The following is a 26,277-nucleotide window of genomic DNA, read 5'->3' as shown; positions in this document are numbered from 1 at the left end:
ACGACGATGAATGCTCTTACTGTACAAGATAATGGGTGCTCAGAGGTAGCGGTGAGGAAGACGGGGCGGCAACCCTGTCGGCCAAACCAAAACCAAGTGGCCGAGGAGAACTCCATAGTGGTGGCACCGGGAGACGCTGTATTCAGTTTGGTTTGCCGCCCGTGATGCAGTAGGCGAATGCTCCAAAGGCCTAATTAGGGCGATCAGACCCGAGTCCGCACGGGGACTCATCGGAAGTGGTAAATTGATCACGAAACCTTACCAGGGCATGAGAACTGGGAAAGCCCCTGGACTCTCATACTTCGGGTGAACTCCCGTTGTATGTGAGTACAGCTCGGTTATTTGCGGTTGGCCCCCCTAGTGGGAGTTTCATGGTGGTTGTGATTGTGCTCAAGCGAGAAGAGACCTTCGGGCCTCGGCGTGGTGTTGCGTTTCAACACGGGTGCCGTACTCCATATTTCGATAGAGATTTAGGTAGGTCTTGCATCCACCAGTATGAATGCTAAGCCATGCACTTGGTATAGACTGGTACCGTTGTTGCTTGTCTCAGCGGGGCTCTGATTGTGGTCACAAAATCAGTCCGTGTCTGAAGAGGACCGTAGGATTAAGTCTCCACGACAGGTACCTACGTTAAACACCATGGGCTTAACTGTACAAGATAATGATCTTGCCAGCACTCATGTATTCCTCGGAGACTAGGGTTCTTAGCAAGAAAAATTGCAAACTTTTGGTCGTGTTCGAGAGCAGAATCCTCCGAAAAATTTTTGGCCCCCTACATGAGGATAGACGATTGCGTAACCTACATCACCACGAAATCTATGAGCGATACCATTACCGTCAGGTTGTGGATAAAATCCGTCTCAATAGGTTACGGTGGGCGGGTCACTTAATCCATATGGATGAGGATGATCCAGCCCGGAAATTCTATAAGGGCAATATCTACGGTAGAAAAAGAAGACGACGCAGACCCTGCCTGAGATGCAACGATGGCGTAGGTCACGACGCCAGACAGCTTTTATCGAATTGGTGAACCCCGGCGCAAAACCGAGATGTCTGGAGTTCCTTATTAAGGCAGGCGTAGACCGGATACCAGTTGTTGCGCCGTTGATGATTATGATGAAACACGAAAACGAAGATCAAAACGCCTTTTAAATAAATTGAAGATCCTAAAGCGCCTAAGAAATTATGGTTCTTTTCTGACGAAAAAAATGTTGACCAAGACCAAAAGACAAACCGCAAAAATGACAGATGGCTGTGTTACAACCCTGCAGAATTTCTTGTTCTGATGCACGCGAAGTTTCCAGCCAGTACTGGTTTTGGGTGTTATGAGCAACAAAAGAACATGCTACGCCACCACACTTCTTTACTCAAGGAATTCAAGTAAACTCTACTACATATATCAAAGTGACTTCACACAAGAGGAATGGCAGCACAATACTGTAGAGCCAAAAATTTCTGTGACCATATAACACCGAAGTTATGGCCGCCTAGTAATTTTGAATGTCATTAACCAACATTCGCATATATTCAGTTTTGGGACAGATTCTGTAAACTTCAAAAAGCGAACTTAAATATGCTATACCGTTTTTACCCCATGAAAACTTAAATATCGTTTACACTTGTCTTCAAGAAATATTCATAAACACAGCGAACAGAAACGAGTCGAGTTGATGAGTAACTTACATAAGATTCAGAATATCAGGTTAGCTATACCAGAATTTAAAACCTATCCTTAAACCTATTATTGCGATTCATATAATGAAACATATTTGACGATTTGGCTAGTCATCGTTCTGTATGAACGCAACTCATTAGACATACCACGATTACCCGGACCCGGTTCCTCATGAACACATAATACAAACGAGGGAAATAAACGTGGTTAGCTTAGCTTTTATCACTTTCACTAACTTATTTAATCAATACAATCTCTTTGTACAAAGGAGGTGAAATTTATTGCATTTATAGTCTTTAAACTCAGAGTATTTCGCCCTTTACTCGGTTTATATTGATTAAATAAAGCCGTATAGCCATTAAACTGTGGCCCACATTAATAAAATCTATTTCCGTATTCTCCATAAAAAAATTAAAAGTCAATATGAAAATTTATAAATACTTTACTGTATATAAATATAAATAAAAACATACGACATTAAAACATTTGATTTAATAAATTTTTGTTTGCATCCAGAAAAAAAATTGTTAAGACTCTAATAGGTATTATCGTACAATTTAATATGCAAGGCATTTTTTCTTTTGTTCTATTGTGGGATAAATTTGCAACAATCACTTTCAGCTTAGAGAAAATCAACACAAAACTAAATTCGCGGGTACACTTCCTAATTATTTTAAATAATACATAAAAATTAAATGCAAGTTATGAAAAAAGACAATAAAATTAGAAATGCAGCGTCAAATCAATTTGGTTTCAAAATAAAAGGTGAATTTATAACATTCGATGTAGAAAATACTTTTTCACTCATTTACTTTTCGGTCTATTATGGTTTATAAGATGGTGAACGGCTATTGAAGGAAGCACATTAAAACTTTCTCATAATATATTTTTATATATGTGTTTTGTCAGTTGGCAAATAAGAAGTGTTATCATGATCCAGTTAAGTACTGCCTTTTTCACGATGAAATTCTTCTTTATATTGTTTCAACTTCCCAAACTTTTGTGTTGCAATCTTGTCCAGTTGAAATCACAGTATTATTGTCAAGCCATACTAAGCGCGTGATTTGAGATTGCGGATGGGCATCTGCAGGGAGAAAGAGTTGATGTTAGAAAAAAAAAAGTTGAAAAAAATGAAAGAGACAATGTTTAAATTATACTAACTCTTGATGATAGTATGCTTCGATGGGTTGGTCACCGACCAAATTATGATTGTTGTATCCAGAGATCCACTTGCCACTAGAAGCGAGTTTGGCGACCATGCCACACAGTTCACACGAGCATTATGGAAGCCCCATTCTTTGTTGTGCGGTGGCTGTAAATAAACAAAAACGAACATTCTAGTTTAGGAAGTATTGGAACAAAACTATACATGCAGAAAGTGTAAAAGTTTCACTAACTATTATCTATGCAGAAATGCATGCATTCGCCCGAAAATGGAACCATTTACTAGGTCACTTTTCATCATGCAATATATTTCCTTTTTGCGGAAAGTACCACAATCCAAAGATCAAAAATGTAATCCTACCAACCCCATAATTAATAACCCTTATATCAACTAAATCTCTTGAACGTCCCTAGATCTCAAAAACAGAAAAGAAAAAAATCTGTACATTCAAAACCAAGACACTATCAAAAGTAATACAATTTATCGTAGTTGCGAATTCCTTCCCCATTCTAGAGTGTCCATAACATGCAATCCCGTTTTAAGTTCCTGCACAAATGTAAATCAAGCCAGCCCGTCCAACGCAACCTAACATTTGTATATCTGATTGCAAAACGATATGGAATATCGATTTTGGACGTTCATAGCAGTCACATTCAGAGCTCTTCTTAATTTTTCAAAATTTTAAGTTAATGATCGTCTGGGCATAGAGTAGCCTAGAAATGCCGCCCATACTAAAAAATTTGTCTTTGTCTACATTGGCAGTAGATAGCTTTACGGAAGATATTTGCTTATCCATCGACTCAAGAGAGTAGCTACCATCAGTTTACAACGTTGACTATATAATTAAATTAACGACATTATATATGAATTAGTCATATAGATTTTCGCTTCAATACTATCGACTTTACTGCCTTTTAAAAAAATTTGGAGAGCAATGGGCCATAAAAAATGGCATTTAATAGGCAAAAATCAATAAAATAATTTGTTAACTGGCTGGATCGTTCGATAATATGATAGTTTCAAATCATGGAATAAGATTGGATAAATAGAAAAAATATTGGCACACTTTTATGGTCGTTCGCAATGAGAGCGAATTTCAGATTGTCCTTCATTCATAAAGTCCATTTTAAACTATTTCTGGAAAACAGGCCTTCAAAGTTTATATCTACGCTAATTACTCCAAAATTTATTTCATGCTCTTGTTGATCAACTGAATTTCAATTAATACGTATTACAGGAACTTTTGGATTAGAATGAAAAATACAGCAGATGCAGTTCCGAAAGGCCACTTGGTGCAAGGTAAGCGACTTCAAAGTCGGAAAAAGGAAGTCTGGGAGAACCAACAGGTCTTTCAACGGGAAAAATACAGGGAGCAATCGCATCAGGCGCGGAAGTTTTACCAACAATGCTCATCCTGCCGAGACAAGGAGGGAAATCAGATTTCCCCCAAAATAGGCATATTGGAGCGATGGATTGAGTATTTCGATGAACTGCTCAACAAAAACAAAATTTGGGGGAGTAAAGAAGTCAAGGTTTGGGACAGCAAATCAATGCCTGATGAATAGCAACGAGGCATTAGCTGTCCCACACATAAAAATGGGGATACCACGCAGTCCAGTAATTATAGAGGTATCACGTTGCTGAGTACCATCTATATTCTCCGCTATCTTGTTAAACCGGATTGCCCCGTACGCCCAGAACATGATTGGCCCATACCAAAGAGGCTTCAGTCCAGGCAAATCAGCTACGGATCAGATTTTCTCTGCGGCAAGCGATGGAAAAACTGTTGGAATATGGACATCAGTTGCACCATCTTTTCATCGAATTTAAAGCCGCCTATGACAGCATAGCCAGAGTAAAACTGTACACGGCCATGAGAGAATTCGGTATCCCGACGAAATTGATAAGACTGACTAGGCTGACCCTGACCAATGAGCGGGGCCAGATAAAAGCAGTAGGATCATTCTCGAGATCATTCAACATCAACAATGGTCTACGACAAGGGGATGCCCTATCATGCGTCCTCTTCATCCTGGTCCTGAAGAAAGTGATCCGCAGCGCAGAAGTAGATGCGAGAGGCACCATCCTCTTCAAGTCCACTCAACTACTGGCTTATGCTGACGATATTGACATTATGGGAAGAACAACCCGATATGTACAGTTTACCTTCATCCAGATCGAGCAGACGGCGATAGGCGCAAGATCTCGGGCTGCACAATAATGAAGGCAAGACGAAGCGCATGGTGGCAACGTCAGCGACAAAAACCAAAGAACGAACAACAGCGAATCGCACTGGTCAAACGAAAACAATAAAGATAGGAGACTACAACTTTGAGACCGTTGACAATTTCTCCAATCTGGGGTCGAAAATCAGAACCGATAACGGCTATGACGATGAAATCCACACACGGTTGTTGGCTGCCAGCAGAGCTTATGTCAGCTTACAAAAACTGTTTCGCTCGAAACGACTCACCATAGGGTCAAAGCTCTTACTGTACAAGACAATGATCTTGCCAGTCCTTATGTATTCCTCGGAAACCTGGGTTCTTAGCGAAATCTTGGCCGCGTTCGAGAGAAGAATCCTCCGAAGAATTTTTGGCCCCCTACGTGAGGATGGACGATTCCGTAGCCTACATAATAACGAAATCTATGAGCGATACCATGACCGTTAGGTTATGGATAAAATCCGGGTCAACAGGCTGCGGTGGGCGTATGGATGAGGATGATCCAGCTCGGAAAGTCTATAAGGGCAATATCTATGGGAGAAAAAGAAGACGAAGCAGACCCTGCCTGAGGTGGAGCGATGGCGTAGGTTATCACGCCAGACAGCTTTTAGGGAGATCGAATTTGTGGACTTCTGCACAAACCCGGAGTGTATTGAGTTCCCTATTATGGCAGGTCCAGATGGGATACCGATTGTTGCGCCGTTGATGATAATGCTTAAAATTAATATATATATATTAATATATATATTAATATATATATATTAATTTGTTGAATTGTTCCTATTGTTTTATTTGTAATAGATGTTTTCGTATTCGTTTTTAACCGTAAACACTTACTGTCAATACATTTAAAGATTCTAATTTATTTTTTAAGATCATTTTTAAGATCAGTCGAAATGCGGACTTACTCGAATGCCCAGCGTGTGCGCGCACTAATCCGTGAAGATCGGTTTTTAACAGTTCGAATATTGGCCTCGGAACTGGATATGAACCGTGAAACAGAGAAATTTTAAAAGGCGATTTCAGGATGAAAAAGTTGTGCGCAAAGATGGTTCCAAAGAACCTTTCTGAGGAGCTAAAGTAGCATAGAATGACCGACGCAGGAACAAGTGGAAAACGATCCCACGCTGCCTGATCGAGTTATTACAGGCGATAAGAGTTGCTTTTTCCAATACGACCCGGAAGCCATACGCCAAAGTTCACAGTGGTTGTCTCTGCACGCCCCCGCCCGAAAAAAGATAGCATGAGCAAGTCGAAGATGAAAACGATGATTATTACCTGTTTTGATAGCCGTGGGATCCACAAAAAATTTATTCCACCGAAAGATTGCGAAAACGAGTCAACAGGGTGCCCCCAGACATCGATCGTAAGTGGATCCTTCATCACGACAACGCGCCGTGCCACACCACCCTCAGCGTGTCGCAGTATTTAGCCTCTAAAGGGATCGCCGCGTTGCAACAGCCGTCTTATTCGCCTGATATGCCACCCTCTGATTTTTTTTTGTTCCCTAGAACAAAATCGGTGGTCAAAGAAACCCATTTTGAATCAATTACGGACATCCAAGCGGCCGTGACGAGGGTACTCGCGGATATCCCAGTCGAAGAGTTCCAGAAATGTTACGAAGAGTGGAAAATGCGCTGGAATCGCTGTATAGCTGCCCAAGGGGACTATTTTGAAGGGGATGGCAGAGTTGTAGAATAATTAAATATACCGTTTTTATGCAATCATAATTAAGAAACTAAAACGAAATGTTTCTCTGCGATCTCCCATTCATCTGATCTCACTTTGTTGCCGCATTGACGAATTGAAATGTTATGATGACGTCATACACGAAGGTTTTGAGAACGAGACCTCTTACACATTTTGAGGGTGATATTTTGAGCCCTCACTCCCCTACGTTTTACCGGAGATCAAATATGGGGCCAGTTTCGTACTAATTGAGCCCTTTCTTTGAAAAAAAATTGCACCCTCCTTTCGCATATATGGAGTCCTCCATCCAAGTAGTAATTATTTCTAACAAAGTTTAGCATTGGCGGCTGCTTGTCGAATTCGACTGATTAGAGTAAATAGTTTATAATTTGGAATAGCGAAATTAAATTCCAATTTTATTCGAGTCATCAAAATAATTTCGTCACTTATGTATATATGGCAAATAAAAATTCCTTTTTGAAAAAAAAAACGAGTATTTTTTGCTCCAACATTTTTTCAAAGAAATAGCACTTTTCATGGAAAAAGTTTTCCAGACTACGGAAAAGACGATCATGATTTGCATCATCATGACTTTCCCAACTTTGTCAGTTAAATAGAGAGGGACCTGCTTCACTTTGTGATGCGGGCATTTTGAAACTTACTGCTTGGTTTTTCTACCGACATCAAAAATTGGGTCAGTCCCGAAAACTATCCTCTGATTGGATGCTCAGGAAAAAATATATACTCCACTTTTGCATATATGGGGGGTCCTCTGAAACCCAATACAAAGTCGAGCTCACTAAATGTCATGACAATGGCTTTTAAGTTCGAGTAAAACGGTGCGTAATACAGATAGACAGACAGATATCAAATCGATTAAGGTTTTGGTTTATAGAAAACCTTAACAATTACTCCTATCAATATGTTTGTCAATCCGAACGTTCCACATTTTCTCAATTTATCAAAATAGTTATATAAAGGAAATTTTTTCAAATGTACACTATGAAATTGAATCACTTTAAGACCACTATCCCAAGATACTTTAGAGAGGTGGGAAGCAATTTTCTGGTCAAAGTACCACTTTGAGGAAAAATAAACTTCGTACTTTGAGCTTGAATACCAAAGTATTGGATGCCATATCAATGATAACCTCAGTTTACCGGAAGATTGACCCTTCGAAAAGAGACCCATTGAACATCGAAACCTCCAGACTAAAACATTCTCCAAGTCATTTGAAAATTCTTCACTCCCAACTAAAATTTGCAAATCATATCTGTAGTAATCAACGAATGCGTCGCCGAATTTTTAATAAATTCAACTCCATTCAACCATCAAGGGAAAGTTGTCGTCCACGTTTCACAACAAAAAGGAATACATGGAATATGTAACTAAATTTTTTACAAGAAATCTGTTATTTCAGCAAAAAAATTAAAAGAAGCTGCCATTTTTACAACTTGCGTTTTAGTTCACAGTGCCTTACCCGATATCAGTTCAATCCTTTATCGACATTCAAGAATAAAATAACACATTTTCGTAAGGAATAGACCAACCCTGGGATGCGGGCCAATGAATATTGTTTAGTCACGATGAACATGTAGCGGCATCTTTAAAATTTTGTTAAAATGAACTAGGCCCTATCTCACGACAATACCAAATCTCATTTGACTGGCGTGGTCACACTTAAGATTGCGCCCAAGTCGATTGAGCAATCTTGTGCCAAATATTTAATTAATTTTGAAATTCCTTTTACCAAATGTGTCCTTTTGGAAAAACCTAACTTTTTAGAGCATTAACCGTTTAAAGTATAATTCTTTACCAAGTCCAAAATAAGGTATAGATCATTACCAAGTATCTAAATAAGTCAAAGAAATGACCAATCATTTCTTTGCTTATAAATATTAAATAATGACTACACTTTTGGATGAGCATACCGCATTATTATGTAACACAATCAACCCGAACCCAAAATGGGAAACAAACGGCAAAATCGTTGCGGCAAAACTCAGCGCACATTTCACCTGTAAGGCCAACCGCCAAATTTGGATTCGATAGTATCATAACCTTTCATCTTATCCGCAAACCAAAACAGTGCCAAGCTCACAACCTCAACCGATGAGCATCTGGTTTGCGTCCCGTGCAGCATTGTGTATCGGTTTCGTAACAATAATTGCACACCGCAGAGTGCTCAGCGATTTCACTTTCATTGAGGCTGAACTCGATGGCCAGTGGTAGTGGCGGCTTCAGGTGAACACAATTTGTCCACTGAGATCTGAGAGATCTTATTGGCTTTTCCTCGTATTCGTGTCGTTTACAAGTACTGAACACTAAATTGTTAAATAAACATTTGGTCAAATACGAATTCTCATCACACATTCCTGACTGATTTTCAACAAATAATCTGTGCGTTGGGCTTACCAGAACGCGAGCGACTGTTGCAATGGGTGAGTGAGTTGTGGCCGTGGAACAGTGATTGCAATATTTCCGATATAATCGTGTGATACGTGTTATCCAACAGGTGTGAAGATGAGTGACGAAAGGGCATTTCTCGATTATCTATTAATTAACGGAAAAAATGAAAGTATCTCGAGCAGAAAAGAAGATTTACAATTGCCCGTTTGGTACAATGAGAAGCTCTTCAAAAAGTGAGTGAATAAAGATTCGATTGATTTCGTATTCATATCTTGTATCCAGCAATGAATAAACTTATGCGATCATCTTCTACATATTTCACAGAGGCCAGGAGTATTATAAGCGGAATTTATTTGCCATGTTCATGGGTATGTTGTGTGGTCTGATCATGGTATTGGCGGTGCCGTCCATTCGTCGAGTATTGATTTGTACAAATAAGTCGTCCACACCACGTACAGCCTACCGTCGATACATAAAGACCATATTCCATATTCTAGAATGGCACGAAAATGACTTGAAAGCAAATTCACGTGCATGGAAAAGCATCTGCATGGTCAACAAGGTGCACGGCGCTGCAAGCCGGCTAAGCCAGAGCTCCAAGTGTGGAATGATCACTCAGAAAGACATGGTTCTCACTCAGTTTGGATTCATGGGACTCATCACTCTGAAATCAAAACTACTTGGAATATCAACTAATGACGAATTCCTGCAATCAACCGTGCACTTTTGGCGTGTGATTGGTTTTCTAATGGGCATTGAAGATCAATACAACATTTGTACAGATTCGTGGGAGACAACGAAACCTAGGCTGGAAATCGTTTTGCATGAAATTTATAAACCGTTCTTGACAACAAATGATTCAGAATTTTTAGCACTCACTGACGCCCTTATTGACGGTCTATGGAGCTTCAACCCATTCTTAACTAGCGGCGCATTTTTATACTTTACAAAAAGACTAGCTGAATGCGATGGGTACGAATACTTGAAGTCAGATTATCCTTGCCCAGAAGTGGCTGAAAAATCGGATAAACTCTACAAGACTCTGAGTTGGTACAATCGATTTGTACTATGCTTCCTTATTATAATTCACCAATACTTGTATATTCACACCATCGGCCGTTTATACTATAATTCACAAATTGTGCTTTCGAGATTTCTAATTTACTACTTTCCATTTTTAGCTTATCATCGCTTTGGTTGGAAAGGATCATACGTTAGAATATTTAAGAAAGATCACTGAGATAAATTTCAGTATTTTGCCAATCAGTCTTATTTCAGCCAATCAAATTAGAACTTTTTGTTGCTGTTATTGTACAAAATTATAGTTAATTATTAGCGAGGTAAGTGGGAGGATATGATTTTCTATTCATAGAAGTAAAATATCTGAAAATTACTTAGTCATTTACAATTTTTCGTAGAATTTTTTTTTAAAGTTTAACTTATCCAAAGAAAAAAATAAAATGTATCTATTGTTTTGTTCAATCGAGTGTTCATGAACTTACTTCAGAGAATTGTCATTATATATGCTACAAATTGCAACATTATTTTCCTAGTCAGTACGAGCACTAGTAATGATATTAATAGTGCAAGTAGTAGCAGAGGAGTAGCGGAAAACAAGGAAATTTCAACAAAGCCTACAATCATCGCTAAACTAATCAATTTTTCAAAAACAATTTGTTTCAGAAAATTTGAATCAATTGTTTCAATTCTCCAAGTTTTTTGGAATACTCAGAGTATACTCTTGTCGTCAAATTATTCCATAGAAATAAATCTAGCATTCGGCGACCGCTGGGCCGAAACATCCCAAGGGGCAAATAAAACGTTTCTAACATCCCTATGCAGCGCAGTGTTCACTGTATCATCGAAAAATACTGACCGACAACCCTCCATTAGGCAATATATTCTCATATTGCTATTCGCACGTATAATGATTTTCCAAAAATAAGTTAATTATTAGTGCAGTACCAACAATTAGGTATTTAACCGAACCAATACAAGCGAAGTATTGCAAGCTAATCTTCAGCTTTCGAGATGGTTGGCAATCCTAAGTGAAATTTCAGTAACAGCTCTCCTTTCCCTATACGAACTCCGCAAGGACCTGTACTATACGTCAACTTTTGCTGGCTTTTCACAATTCCCAATCCCGCTCCTAACCACAACCCCATTAAGATCCTCAAATATACCGATAACCTCATAGTTTACTTCTCCACAAGCCCATCTGAATTCATACTTGGACGAGCTTAACCGATAATTTACAAAATGGGAACTAGCCCTCAATCCTCAAAGGTCTCCAACGATTGTCCTTCGCGGAAACAGGACGAAGACGACTCCGAAAAGAGCATGTCCTCCAATATCAATTCAATTCCCATTCCTACCGGTAAACATCTACACATCACCAATACCTCCAACCTATACAACATCCCTTACGTTAATAAGGGGCTCAACTGTGTAAACGACGCTTTTAAATCACCATTCTTCATTTCAATCAACAGACTCCACAAAAAAGCCAAAATTGTCCAATTCAGTTAATTAAGCCTTTCATCACTTTTGGGTTCATTTTCTGGACGGATGTTTTCCTAAATATACTGATAAGCTACGCCTTAAATCCCTCGCCATTGCTCCGGCGTATCTAAAAACGACAATGATGCGAAGTATACCCCATACCCCAATCAAATCCTCTATGACTCTTCCCAAAAGCGACGTATCGATGTCATTACAGCTAGATACGCAATAAAATCCCTAGAAAGGTGAGAGTTCCACCTCAAGTAGCTGGTTGCCCAGTGTCTGTGGATTAAATTCGCCGAGGAAAATTCCTTCCATACGAATCAATTCCCACAAGTTCTCATTCTCTCTAATAGCGATGGCTTTTTGTGTGACAGGAGAGGGAGAGAATAAAAGAAACCTCTACACCAGTTGACATTTGTATTCACAATATGACCCTCCACCCAAATAAAATAGTTCAAATTCCTAGTCCACTTCCTCCCAGTATTAAATTAACGTATTAAAAATTTGTGAATAAAAGCAGACTTTCCATCAAACTCTATAATCATCTTCCATACCGTGGCCTATGATATTGCAACCTTATGATTCTGTGGTGAACTTAAGGGGAGTTTGCAGTAAATATCTAAAATAATGTACCGTTATTAACTTTATTTGAACAAATATTGTATATAAGAGTTACTGTAATTTTTTTCCAAATTTTTCGGATGGGCAGCTTGGAAGAATGATTCTTTGAAATAAGTATCCACTTTCCAACCCACCTTCCCTTATTGAGCGCTGATGTCGAAACTAATAATTGCTTCAGAAGGTGGCAATGAAGCCCTTTCATTTGATACCCCACATAGTGATTCACACTTTCAAATTTCATATCAGCAGGTGAACCGTTTCTGAGAAAAAAAACCTCCGACAGACAGACGGACATCCAGACATTGAAAGGATTTTAATGAAGTCTGGCTTTGCATTAAATCTTAAACAATTGGGGAAACCCAGCAAACGATGGATTATTAATGGCAGAGAACTGATGTAAAAACTCTTTCTCAATATGCCAATGAAGGAACCTCTAGCAAATTTGGAAGAATGACAGCAAGGAGGGGAGGAGGAGAGAGATCACATCAGGAATTGGGAGAAACGTCTGAACCTACAGTAACCCGGCAACCGATTACATGCAAGAAAAATACTTCATTAACAAGGGAAAGATGTTTAAACATACATCGGAAGTCTCCATAGACAACTCACTTTCGCCATCAATTAGTCATATTTTTATGGACAAACTAAAGGAGGTAGTCGTTATAAGTGAGATGTTTAAACGACATTTTGGCAATTACAGATAAAAATAAACTGAAAGAAACCCTTCGAGGTTGGGACTCACTACATAAAAATATAAAATTTTCAGCAAAAATGAAAAGTCAGGAAGAATACTGATTCACACTAGACACGGCCAGAAAAATTGATTTATGGAAGAACTATCATAGGTATAGGTAGAAAAGTCATAAATTGGAAAAGGAACGATAAACCACACTGCATTCACAAAACCCAGAGTAGCTAAGAAAAATAAGTCGGGGCTGGGCGAAAGGTTTTGTGTTCATCTTATGCGAAAACGGTTTCTCATTCGTACATAAAAATGCAAGTATTCCTTCATTAATTGCTAAATTGCGGATATACATATGTAGATTTTGTTTCACACAAAACCTTAAAAACGTTTCCAAGGAGGACGGCGAAGTAACAAACAAAACCTGGTGCAATTTTAAGGGGTAGGAGCCGTATAATATCCACCCACACATCCAGACAAGCTAATCCCGACTAGTTGAATAGAAAGATAAGGAATACATGCCTCCTAAAAAAGGAAAACGTCTGTTCGGAATGATTGAACTTAAAAACGGGACATTAAAAAGAAGTATAGTAAGTGTATGTAGGACCGTCGAAGAGATTATATTAGATACATCTAAAGAACCAGAAATCTTGGCCATCAAACGGCAAAGGCTGCTGAAAATATATGGTGGAAGTAAGGCATAAATTACAATGGCCAATTTTGAAATTCAGAAAGAGGTAAACGACATAAAAATTAAACCCTCATGAAACCATTCAGATTTCCGAAACCTCGTCAAATCAAAGAACAGGGACATGCGAGATATTCAATCTTGTCTATCTAAATATTTCTAATTCCCTAATTATTAATATTGTTCTTATTTCTTGCCCATGTGATTATCTTTTTTTTGGTATTGTGGCGATAAAATATACATATACGATAGTCATTGTCCTCTAAATGGGACATGGCAAGTCAACATCATCTACGCGTCCAATGTGTGTGCTTCAAGCCTCTGCAGAACTTCCCCCCTACACTCCTTTTTCGCTGAATTTTGTTCCTAGGACAACCCTTCCCTGATGTATGACATACCCACTGCAACTTCCGATTTTCAATCTACCCGCCTTCAGGTGCGCCAACGAAGTTCTTCGGTCGAAATCATTCCAAGCCACAGTACCACGACAACACTTCGAAGCTAGGTATTAAAGAACGGTCAGAGCTTGCAGCTTAGATAAGAAATACATGATTATTCATAGCCGACGCAGACAAGTACTGAAGAAAGTTGCAAGCATTTGAAGCATCCAAAATGACTATAAATAATAAAAATCCTTCTACGTAGGAAAAAGTTTTACTTTTCTATTCACCATAGAAATGGTTTTAATTTAAACATTGATTAAGCCGATTAGACATAATGGCATTCTGTTATAAATTAAATACAATAAAAGCTTGCGTGATAAAAAGAATTTATAATACTGTCAGAAAATTGATAGCTACCTCCTGAACCCTACAATCCATGAACAAATTTGGACACCCCTTCCAAATATATAGCCCGACAGCACATCACCACAAGAGCACAAATAGAACGTGAAATTTGATATCGACTAGACCAAGTAATATAGTTCAAAAAATGCTGACAACTTAACTCCCTTATAGAATATAGAGCAGTTTTCAATGAATGCCTGCTTCAGTCTCTTTATCACAACTTTTATACTATATAAGTAAGAAGCCTATAACAGCAGAACAAGCAAGGAAACAAAAACATCCATGACACAACAGAAATTCGAACCCAGATCAGCTGACCCTCAACCAACTTAGTCACCACATACAATATTTGAAGAAACAAATTCAATTTGCGCATAAAAGATATTGTTGTGGTCTCTACGTCATAAGTTAAATATCCACATATTTAAAGGCCGACCTACATTTTTTTTAAAATAACCATTCGATTTGTGCAGAGTTATAGCTGGAAAAGTAAGACTTTCCATGAAACTGATATAAATGCTGAGAATGAACGCTTCCGAATGAAGATCTTAAGAAGACTTCGGGCAACGTTGAGATGGATAGATAAAAATTTTAGATATTTTACATCAACAAATTTTACGTCCACAATGATGTCCACAATGAAATCCTAGGAGCTCCAATTAACCAACCTTGTGCAAGAAATGAATACTATACGATATTTTAAATAGTTCCCGACGGAAAAATCGATGTTTTCTTACTATTCGGGAAAGCGGGAAAATGACGGCACGATTCAGTTGGCAGCGAAAGCACATCATTTTTCAATAAATAAAGACAACGCACATGATCATACCGATATCACTCAAAGTAGCCAAGATCTGAAATGAGCTGTAATGTGGAAACGAGCTGATAGCCAATGACCAAAGGTAGCCAATTTCTCAAATAGATTGCTTGGAAAATTCTTCGATATATGAAAGAACAACGAAATATTTCTATCTATAATAACTATCAATGATGATATCTATAAAGTGTTAAAGAAAAAATGGTCCGCGAGCTGATAGCAGTACAGAGTTATGGTTGACTGTGAAGTTGTGAAAAGTCACGTCAAATTTTAGTTATTACCAAATCAAAACGCATCATTCACTCATTTAGAATCTTCTTGTTGGTCGAGAAAAGGCCTAGAAATCGAATATCACTCAAATACAACTCGACAAATGTCTGATCTTTTCTGTTTTTCGTTACTTATGTTCATCACGTATCTTTCTATAATTCCAATTTCTCATATCTCTGCTTCTCAGCATGGATCACCGACAAGAATACTAAAAGTATAGTGACGTAAGTAAAGTGAATAATTCAAGGATTTTATGACACCATTACGTATTTTTATTTGAATAGAACATAAAAAACATAAAGCCCAAATGATACTAGAATAATTCCATCATACTAAGTACTAAGCTATATAGGTGTATCCTTCATTATCTACTCCTACAACCCTCTATACGGGAAGTTAAGCATTTTGTCAAAGGAAATGTGTAGTTTGTAGCACTGTAATAATGTCGCACTTTGCTAGTATTCTTGTTACGATTTACGCGGATGGAATGGATAACATAATTCATATTAAAATGAAGTACCTCTTTTGTTTAGCTTAAGCTCAATCTCTTTTAATTAGCTCAAGGTAAATATTCACACATTGTAAATGTAAATAACCTTCACTTCAGAATAAAAATCCTTTTCAACAAGTCGTGCAATAACGTTTAGTTTATTTACATTTTTTTTCTCTCTTTGCACATCGAATTGACTATTTTCAATAGGCTATATGTCCAAATCACGATTGGAAATATAGAACAAGTAAGAAGTTGGAGTACGTTCAATAATAGGCCAAGATCTTTTTTGATGCCAGCGAGTCAGAGCAAATGGAAGGCGACAGAATGAATACCGAAAAGGCAGCCGTAACTGATTGACCTGGAAATTTTACAGTCAATAATTTTGGAAGTCAACGATTTTTCCGATTAGAACCATTGAACTATTGACATATCATAGCGAAGGACCGCAAACAATGCAAGGAGCTTCGCCTGAAGTCACACGAGAAGATGGAGGTAGTGATAGTCGAACGTGACTTTTCGAAAAATAAATAGCTTACAAAACAGACTTATATAGTAGTAAACTGAAAGTTAAGTACTCCAAGCATGGATAAGTTAGCATTTGGAAGCGTTACAACCCCCGTAAACGAAATACTTCCGAAAAGAAACGGGATGAATGGATACATTCACGTCACACTTTAACGAATACGATACGACACAAGTCATTGTCGTCAATATTCGAAAATTTCATCACAATATCCGAAAAGGTGAATTTTCAAATAGCTAAGAAGTTTTGCTCAACACCAAATTAAGGAGACATCACCGCAATGGGAATTTCCAGAACCGGATTAACCCACGTGATGTCCAAAATTGATCAATCAGGCGACATAAAAGACATCGCTTCGTTTATTGCATACAAATTGCCATACAAAAAGTCGCACATATGAAGAAGTCTTCCCAAAGCAACAACACTGAATTCATCAATGAGCATTTCAAATGCGGCACATACTTGTATGAATAAAGCCACAGCCGCAGAAGCGAAAAGTAAGATCCGAACATTGACCAAAAATAAGCCAAAAGGATGCACGAACAGTGACGAAATGGTTATACGCATCCTTCGCTCTCAGTAAACAAGCTTCGAGGCGAACGGTACAACGGTGCATTCTATCAATCAAGTGGTGACGAAAGGCGTGTAGAAAATGTGAAGCCTTTACTTTCACCTGAACTTTGCCAGAACCTCCAAAACCTTGGCCCTTGGTCGAGCTTAGCGTGCCAACATTCTGTTGGCGGATGAAATCCCGAATACAACTGTCCATCCGCATTCGACGCCCAGCTAAAGAAAACAAGCGATCCTGCAAGAATTTCCACAATACAAGGCTCGAAATTCGACGTAAAATCCATGGTATTTGGCATAGTAAAATGTCACGGAAAAAGCCGACTACACTCTCCCGAGCAGGAAGCGTCCATTAATTGAGAATACTATTGGAAAAACATCTTCCCAGCGTTTGGATAATGCATCGATAATATCCATCAATTTATGGACCGGGAGGAAGCGATTTTGAGCTAGAATGAAGCTCGACCGCATGCAGTTGTGACAACTTGCGAAGCAATTTACGAGCACGAATGTTTAAACAGATTGGCCTAGCAACTGTCCGACTTAAATTTCATTAAAAATTGGGTGGTTTAGGTTTTATTTATGAGCGGATAAAGAATGTGTGGAACGTACAATTTTGGACTCCGTTTTAATTATTTATTATGTAACCGAATATGCGTCAAATTATAAAAATTAACTTTCCTCTGATAGAAAATTGAACGGACCACAGCTATATCCATAACCCGTGCTAAAAAGTTGGTAGTCGATTTTATTGAAAAAATTCAGCATTAACCCGAGATATTTGAATTGCTCAGTTCTTGGCAGATCACTGCCATTGACAGTGATTGTGCCTGTTTATGCGGATCGGTCGTCAAAAATTCAGTTTTATTCAGATTCAATCTGAGATCATGTTTCATGAGGCGATCATTCAATTTTTGGACAAGTTGCTCGAGATCATTTTTGCTATTAGACGCCAGAAAAACATCATCTATAGGCCCGTTGAATGTCCCGTGTGACAGTGTCCATAAGAATAACAAAGAGAAATGGTGAGAGGGCACTTCTTTGGTGAACACCAACAGAGACACCCGTTACACCCGTCACACTTCGAACTTTACTTTTCGGTTCATGGTAAAGCAATTGAATCCAGCGCACGAGTTCTTCTGGCAATAAGTGTTGTCGTAGAGCATACCAGATTAGTTCCTGTGGCACACTGTAAAACGTTTTCTCTAGATCCAGAAATGCAATTTAAAGAGGGCGATGCTTCTCACCGTGTTTCTCCATGAGTAACCGCGCAGGGTGTATTGCGTCAGTAGTTCCACAGTTCTTGACGAATCCGGCTTGATTCACGGTTATTTCAACGATTTCGCGAATACGGTTGTCAAGAATGCATTCAAAAATCCTCATGGTATGAGAAAGTAACCAGATCGGACGATAATTTGAACATTCTGCTGGACTAAATTTCGTTTTCCATATTGGAACTGTGGTACTTTCTTACCAGTCAGATGGTGTTCTATCTTCTTCAATAACCCAATTAAAGAATTCACTGATCCAGTGTTGGGTCCTAGCTCTTCGCTTTCCAGAGCTCTGATGTGATGTCGTCAGGTCCTGTTGCTTTCCCCGATTTTATTCGTTTTATTGCTTTCTCGACTTCAGTTACGTTAACAGATGGAACTGGTCCAAATGTCGACAATGATTGTGGAAATGGAGGATGAACAAATTTTTCGGTTGCTCGAAATATTCTCGCCATCTATCTATCGTGGTTTAACGGTCGGTAAGCAAAGCACCGTTCTTATCAATAACGCAACAGAAGTGTTCGATATCCTGTGTGCGTTTGTTTCGGCTTTGGCAAGTCAATACAGATCTCTCTCGCCATCCCAAGTGTTCAATTTATCGTAAATATCTTGTAATGGGCCACTCGGGTGACAGCGATCGCTTTCTTTGCTTCCCAATTGGCATTTTTATAAATTTCGTCAAAAAACTTGTGGTAGAGACGTTTCTTTTCACGGAACTTCATTTCAACATCGTCATTCCAAAGCTGGCTTGGTGACCCCGAGGGTTGCAGAGGCCACTTTGGGGATCGCATCTTTAATTCGGTTCCACGATTCTTCCATATTCGTAATGGTTGGTAATCGCGTAAGTGAGATCATTTCTTCTTTCTTCTCATCAAATCGCCACCATTTAATGCGCGGCAAGCCAGTGCGTTCCTCACGCTGTTTTATCGGCGGCTTGATTCGCAGGACAGCAATCAACGGTGGTGAGGTGTGATAGTCTCATAGGGAACGGATTGCAATCAGTGACGGTGATAAAATCTCGGCATCGTTTTACTGTTCCCACTATAAAATGTAGGAAGATGAGACAATCTTTTGATGAACCATGTACTCATAAGTATAAGGTCATGGGTATCCGCAAAGATTATACGCTCGCCACCCTCATTGCACGCTCCGAACCCCTTCCCCCCACGGCACCTGTTACCGTCTGCTTTTTCATCCACATGACCATTAAAGTCACCGGCAATGATGATATTGTCATCAGCAGGCACCTTACAGGTCTTTTCATCGAGAAGTTGCCAAAGGCATCTTTCTCGGCATCAGGTCGTCCTATCTGTGGTGCGTACGCAGTGAAGAAGTGAATAGTGCGATCAGCTGATATAATGGTGAGCTTCACCAGGTCGTCAAATCGTTCGAATTCTTTAATGGCATCATGGAAACCCTCTGAGATGACAATGCCTACGCCGTATTGAGTTTGTGGGCTACCAAAATAGAGAAGTTTATAGCCAGTTTTACCGCGTTCGCGTTCTATATCCCAACTTTTGGCACCAGACCATCGCGTGTCTTGCAGAGCGCAGATATCAATGCGCCTTTTCCGAAGGGCTCTTGAATTCCTCGGCCTTTCCAGTTAGGGTGCCAACATTTAGCGTCCAGACACGTATTTATTTAGCTTGTCTAGTAAGATCTGATCCACAAACTGAAAAATATAATCCCCTGTGAGATCAGAAATTCCATATTATTTTAAATTAACATGATTTTTCCCACTTGCTACTACCATGAAAATGCATATGAACAAATTCCATCATAAAAGACCTCCATGAAGTAGGGCAACCAAATATTGTTAAGCCAGCATATTCGTATTTAAATCATTAATATCTACCGAATGAACAGCACCCTCCATATAAAAAAATGCGTTTTCTCGATACTGATTTAAAGATAAACCGTTACTATCATCAGCTGACACCATTGAATATGAATTAAATCGATTAATCTACAATGAAATTACAAATAATATCTTCTAAAAATATTTAAATCCGACTCATAATCAAAATATTTTTATCGAGTAAATTTGTCAAAATATCTTATCTATGTACGCCACTATGTATAATGGAAATGGAAGATAATAGCAAAGTACAACGCATTATTGGTTCAAGTAAAATTGTGTTCCATATAAATGCAGCATTGTATTCTTAATAGCGCGGAGGAGTACTAGAAAAAGTGCATTATCGTCATATATCCAATGGGTAAGTATTTTTAAAATAATTACCAACCAATTTATATAAAGTATAATAATTTTGCAGACCACCAAGTCAGCGAAGAAAAAAAATATCTGGAGTCCCTATTATTTAGCGGAAAGAATGAGGATATCGAGTATCGAAGTGAGGAATTAGTCCTGCCTGCTTGGTATAATGCAGAGCTTTTCAGAAAGTAAGATATTGCATCAAACTTTATCTTTGGAAGAAACAATAAATTGTAATAATTTTAAATTCTAATTTTCCTTAGAGCTCAAAAGCATTACAAGCGGAATATATTTGCCATGTTTCATGGCATTATATGCGGATTAATAATGGCTCTTGCAATCCCATCAATACGGCGTATTTTAATCGCTACGAATCAATCATCAACCCCCAAATCATCCTATCATCGTTACTTCCGAATATTCCTCCATATTCGGGCATTACAAGATTTTGATTTCGAAACAAACCCTAAAGCGTGGAAAAGTGTATGTATTATGAATAAAGTGCATCGAATATCTAGTAAAGCAAGTGATAACCTGAATTGTGGAAGAATCAATCAAAAAGATATGGCAATGATGCAATTCGCATTCATGGGATTAATTACTTTGAAATCGAAGCTATTGGGAATAACAACATGCAATGAATACTTAGAATCAATGATTCACTTCTGGCGAACTATTGGTTATTTGATGGGAATGAATGATAAATACAATTTGTGCACCGATTCCTGGGAAACTACAAAACCGAGGCTTGAAATACTATTACACAAGCTTTACGAACCGTACTTGAAGACATTGGACGAAGAGTTTCTGAGTCTAGCTAGGAACGTCATCAGCGCACTGCAGTGTTTAAACCCATTTTTGACGTTTGATGCATTTTTATATTTCATAAAAAGACTAGCAGGCTGCCCTGGTTATGAATACTTGAAATCAGATTATAAGGACCATGTAATTGAGAAAGAATCCCCGAAACTGTACAAGAAATTGAGTTTATATAATCGGTACATACTTTTTCTTCTTGTTTCTATACATCAACACTTTTATAAAAACACAATTTGCCGTTGGTATTGGAACTTGCGTTTCAGATTTGCTATGTTTTTGCATTACTATTTTCCATTTATAGCGTTTTTCCGATTCGGCTTTAAAGATGCATATGTAAGAATAGAAAACTGATGTAGTGTACACTTTGTTCATTGAATAAAAATTGTAAAATATGTGAGTACATAAACTCATTTTTTAGTTAAAAATATTTAATGTGGTGGCTTCTGCATAGAATATGTATTGGTACAAAAATGTCAATATTTCATGGATTAAATTAAATTCTCCAACGTCACGGATTACGAGATTTCCAGGCTTCTCTTACGGCAATTCCGAGGGAGGGGCTCACGTATTGCTTCTGGTTTTCACAAATCTCTCTTAATCACTTTGAAGGGATTCAAAGTTGCAGTGTCCCCTGGGCTAGTAGATGATTCTAAAAGCGACCTTTCCCTATCGGCAAGCAAGCTTTTGTTACATCCTACAACAATATCCAAAGGAAGCATATTTCATAATCTCCAAATTTAAAACTAGTTTTCTCATATAAATCCATCATCACTAAGCTATCATCGTTTCTATTAATGCCAGAAAAAAATTAATCCATATAGCGCATTTCACTCTTTTTTGAATATCACTAGATTCCATCCAAGATATCATATGTATTTTTCTAATCTGCCTTCTTTATGGATGTTACTCAGGGGCTATGGCGACATTTAGCCCTGGAAAAAGGCCAACGTAAATAATTTATTTATAAAACAAAAACAAGGGAATCGAAATCTTTTGTCTGAACTTCTTTGTGTAGAAAATAACTCATCCAAATCTTTTGGCACGAATAATGTAGATACCCGAACGCAATATAACTTTTAAAGGCCACTCTGGACAAAACAAAATGCCGTTGGTCGATAATAACAGAATAGAAATATTAATTGAAAATAGTAGACAAAAACACGAGAAATCGCAAAGATAATTCATTTATCAGGAAAGGCTGCTGTAAACTATGTATTTATACCCAGACTTTTGTCATATATTTCGGGTTGATAATTGCATACTTTACAATTTGGATGATAAAAATTTACTGAAGCGGGTGTTTATCTGCGATTTATTCTTCAAGTACAATATACTCTGTATTTCCTAAATTAATGATAGCATTGAAAGAAAAATATATTACCACTAACCACTTCGGAAGAAAATGGGGTGAAAGTTGTGCTGCATCGTATATTATGACCTTCTTTTCTTAATTTCAAGAAAACAACACAAGATTTCACACTTTTCCGACCACGAATTATTCTCTTTGGACAGCGATGAAGAAGCCCAATAAGCCAATCCTGCGCGATTCACCAATCCGATTGTCAAACGACAGCTGGGCGAGGAATGATGCCAAGAAGGTTCCTCTGTTCAACACTTGAGAAGCGTTGTTCAACCAAACCCACAGCTAATGGAGGAAGAATTGTCATCTCGAATCCCAAGGATGATACCGACCGATTCGTTTCAAAATTTCCGAACTCTTAAAATTCTCGTAGGACCACATTGATTCCAAAAAGGCTCCTGGTTTCGATCTTATTACGGACAAAATGATCCAAGAACTGCCAAGATCTGCAATCATGCAACTGACACACATATTCAATGGTGTTTTACGTCTTGCTTTCTTTCCGAAACACTGGAAATTGTCTCAAGTAACGGTAATGCCGAAGGAAGATAAAGAGCCTACGCTTGTCACGTTCTATAGACCGATAAGCCTGCTTCTCTCACTATCACAGCTTTCCGAGAAGCTCCTACTATGCAAACTACACCAACACTTGGATGAAAAAGAAGTTATTCCTTCTCACCAATTCGAATTCAGAAGAAAAATGGAACTGTTGAGCAAGTTCATCAGTTTCTTTCCGAGATAAGCTGTGCTTAGGAAGGAAGGAAGTATTGCTCGGTCGTATTCACGTACGTGCACAAGTATTTAACAACCAAGAAGAAGCTACCTTCGAATACCCACAATATTCTCGAGTCGTATCTGACTAGCAGAAGTTTCGTTATCAAACAAAAAACTTTCATCTTATCAGAATCTAACATTAAAGATGACTAGACTCGGCCCTCTGCTTTATTTGATATATACTTCTACCTTCACTGACGACACGGTAATACCCTGCACACATTCCAATCCTAGGGTCACATCTCGAGACGTCGGGAGTCACATGAAAGGGATTGAGCAATGATTAACCCGCTGGAGAATCAAAGTAAATGAAACAAAGTATATTCATGTCACCTTCACATTGAAGAAACGAACATGTCCTCCGGTTAAGTTTAACGGCGGATCCATTTCTCACTTTCAGGAGGTAAAATGTCTAGGAATACATCTAGACTGAGAGCTTACTTGGAAGAAACATATTGAGACCAAAAAAACAAGGCTTAACCTAGGAGTCAAAAACGTGCAGTGCTGATGTATAAAGCAGCGATAAATCCAATCTGGACTTTTGGTGCACAACTTTGGGGATCTGCTCGGACATCAAATATCGCAATTCTTCAAAGAATGTAGTCTAAAATATTAACAACCATTATTTCCGCGCCGTGGTACATCAGAAACTACAATATCCACAGTGACTTACCAATAAAAGAAGAAATTAAGCAACTCAAGCAAACAAACTTTAATAAACGTACTACACATCCAAGGAGCTTAGCCAGGGACCTATCACATAAAATTCAATATCACCGCCTAAGGAGGAAAAAATGTTTGCCTTGATGATTTATATATTAAAATAAAATAAACTAAAATAATTGGCTGCTAATTATTCTATAGTCTCGAGCGGTGGTGAACGATATAGACTGTTTTTTTTATTGAGGATTTGATGACTTTTCGTTATTTTCTATGTAGTAGAAAGGTCCAAAAATTAATGTAGTACAATAAAAAAAATACTGCTACATGCCAGGCACCTAACACTACAAAATGCCTCCTTAGCATAAATTTAAACGAGATCTCGCAGGTTACACAATATCATATATAATCCAAACCCAAAAGGTGGTGGCTGGCATACTTAATAATAATAAACCTCGACGCGACAATAAAAATGGTTCTAGGACCTGAATCGCATTAGGGCGCTGGATTCTAGACCGTGACGGTACACTAAGAGGCAATATGGTGAGCGCTCCGTACATCCGTGACTATTGCCCTGATGTGATTCAGGTGCTCATTTATAGCTGAGTCGATTGAAACTAGTAAGATTTGAACTGCGATCCTCTGCTGCGAGAGCCTAGTGCTCTAACCAGTAAGTCAAAAACAATATCTGCCGTACTGATATGGGAAAGATCAGCTACACAAAAAGTTTCATTAACTTATTTTGAGGTTTGAGGCAGCGAATCAATGTCTGATGACTGACAAGGGGGCATAATCTGTCCCTTACATAAGAAAGTGTCACTCGGTGCAGCAATTATGGAGGTATCATATGCCCCGCTATATTGTTAGATCAATTTCCATCTTTTCTTTGATTTCAAGGTCGCATATAACAGCATCGCCAAAATATACAGAGCCATAAGCCAAAGCGACATCCCGACAAGATTAGTAAAGCTGTCTGACCAATGTGCGAGGCAGGATAAAAACACCAGAATTACTTTATAGATCTATCGTCATCAGCGGTCTAAAGTGAGCTAAAGTAAGGGGGTGCTCTATCAGCCAATCTTGTCGACCGGGACCTAGAAAAATTTATCTGGGATCTGAGGGGAGTGTCAAAGCCACTATCTTCTTCAAGTCCACTCAACCGGTGGTTTATGACAATATCGCCATAATGACCGGAACAACCCGAAATATACATTCTGCTTTTATTGGGTAGACAACGCGATATTTTGGGCTGTACATCAAAGAAGACAAGAGGTACTACATAGGGGCAACGTAACAACTAAAAAAACAATATATGACACCGGATCAACTGAAAATACTTTTAGCTGCAACCTTATTTTTGGCTTTTTTTTTCGGAAATCAATGGACAAAATTTACTGAAATATTCGGAAATATGAAAGCAAGAAGTATTTCGACCACAAGTCAGCGTTATTGCTATAAAAATAGTACTTTTAGCTCCGTTCGCCAAAATTCACACTTTATTACGTTTTATAAAACAGAAACACAAGCAGTGGTGATTTCAGTAATTAATGAAATCTACCCTTTTATTTATCACATCGAAAATATGATTATTTGGGGAATATAAAGATGTCGTTCCACACGTTGATGATCGCCGTTTTAAACTGTTCTGGAACGATATTGGTTTTTATCTGCATTCGACCAGGATATTTAGGCCAGTCAAGCGTCGCCATACGATGTGCGTCCTTCAACTTACATAGACCGACGCGTTATCCTGCTGCTATGTAAGCTTAATTCATTGATAACATTGGAAAATGCAGTATTCGTAAGTATCTCTTGATATTCGAGCAAGTCCTTTTTGACGATCGGAACACTAACACTATCTTGGCCATCTAGCCAAAAGAAGCCCACATAACTATCGCCGAAATCGCATCACGAGAAATACTGAGGATCCCTTCTCAAATCCCTCCAGTAATCCTTGAAATCGCCTGGGCCGTATAATGATTATTTTGGTCATTGAATAAAACTTAAAGCAATTCAAGGTAAACTATACACATAGCATAAGACGAATAAAAAAATCGAAAA

The 26,277-nt window shown here is 38.4% G+C and overlaps 3 protein-coding genes across 4 annotated transcripts in view; 2 read left to right on the top strand and 1 right to left on the bottom strand.

Moving 5' to 3' along the window:
* Positions 1 to 2,487: 2,487 nt before the first annotated feature.
* LOC119650428 (actin-interacting protein 1) overlaps positions 2,488 to 26,277 on the bottom strand; it is a 43,088-nt gene continuing 19,298 nt past the window's right edge. For both annotated transcript variants that reach the window (XM_038053243.1, XM_038053245.1), the window contains 2 exons: positions 2,837 to 2,987; positions 2,488 to 2,759 (listed from right to left, as the gene is read on the bottom strand). In XM_038053243.1, the coding sequence (XP_037909171.1) occupies positions 2,650 to 2,759; positions 2,837 to 2,987 (261 nt within the window). In that variant the 3' untranslated portion in view covers positions 2,488 to 2,649. The remainder of the gene's footprint in view (positions 2,760 to 2,836; positions 2,988 to 26,277) is intronic.
* Positions 8,952 to 10,645, top strand: LOC119650430. Its single transcript, XM_038053249.1, has 3 exons — positions 8,952 to 9,195; positions 9,270 to 9,396; positions 9,488 to 10,645. Exons 1-3 carry the CDS (start codon positions 9,192 to 9,194, stop codon positions 10,401 to 10,403), a joined length of 1,047 nt encoding a protein of 348 aa, XP_037909177.1. The 5' UTR covers positions 8,952 to 9,191; the 3' UTR covers positions 10,404 to 10,645.
* Positions 20,456 to 21,813, top strand: LOC119650431. Its single transcript, XM_038053250.1, has 3 exons — positions 20,456 to 20,607; positions 20,665 to 20,791; positions 20,867 to 21,813. The coding sequence occupies exons 1-3, from the start codon at positions 20,604 to 20,606 to the stop codon at positions 21,771 to 21,773; spliced, it is 1,038 nt and encodes a 345-aa protein (XP_037909178.1). The 5' UTR covers positions 20,456 to 20,603; the 3' UTR covers positions 21,774 to 21,813.

This window comes from Hermetia illucens, chromosome 2, assembly GCF_905115235.1.
Source record: "Hermetia illucens chromosome 2, iHerIll2.2.curated.20191125, whole genome shotgun sequence".
NCBI classification, from domain to species: Eukaryota; Metazoa; Arthropoda; class Insecta; order Diptera; family Stratiomyidae; genus Hermetia; species Hermetia illucens.
This window is presented reverse-complemented; position numbering and strand designations above follow the sequence as displayed.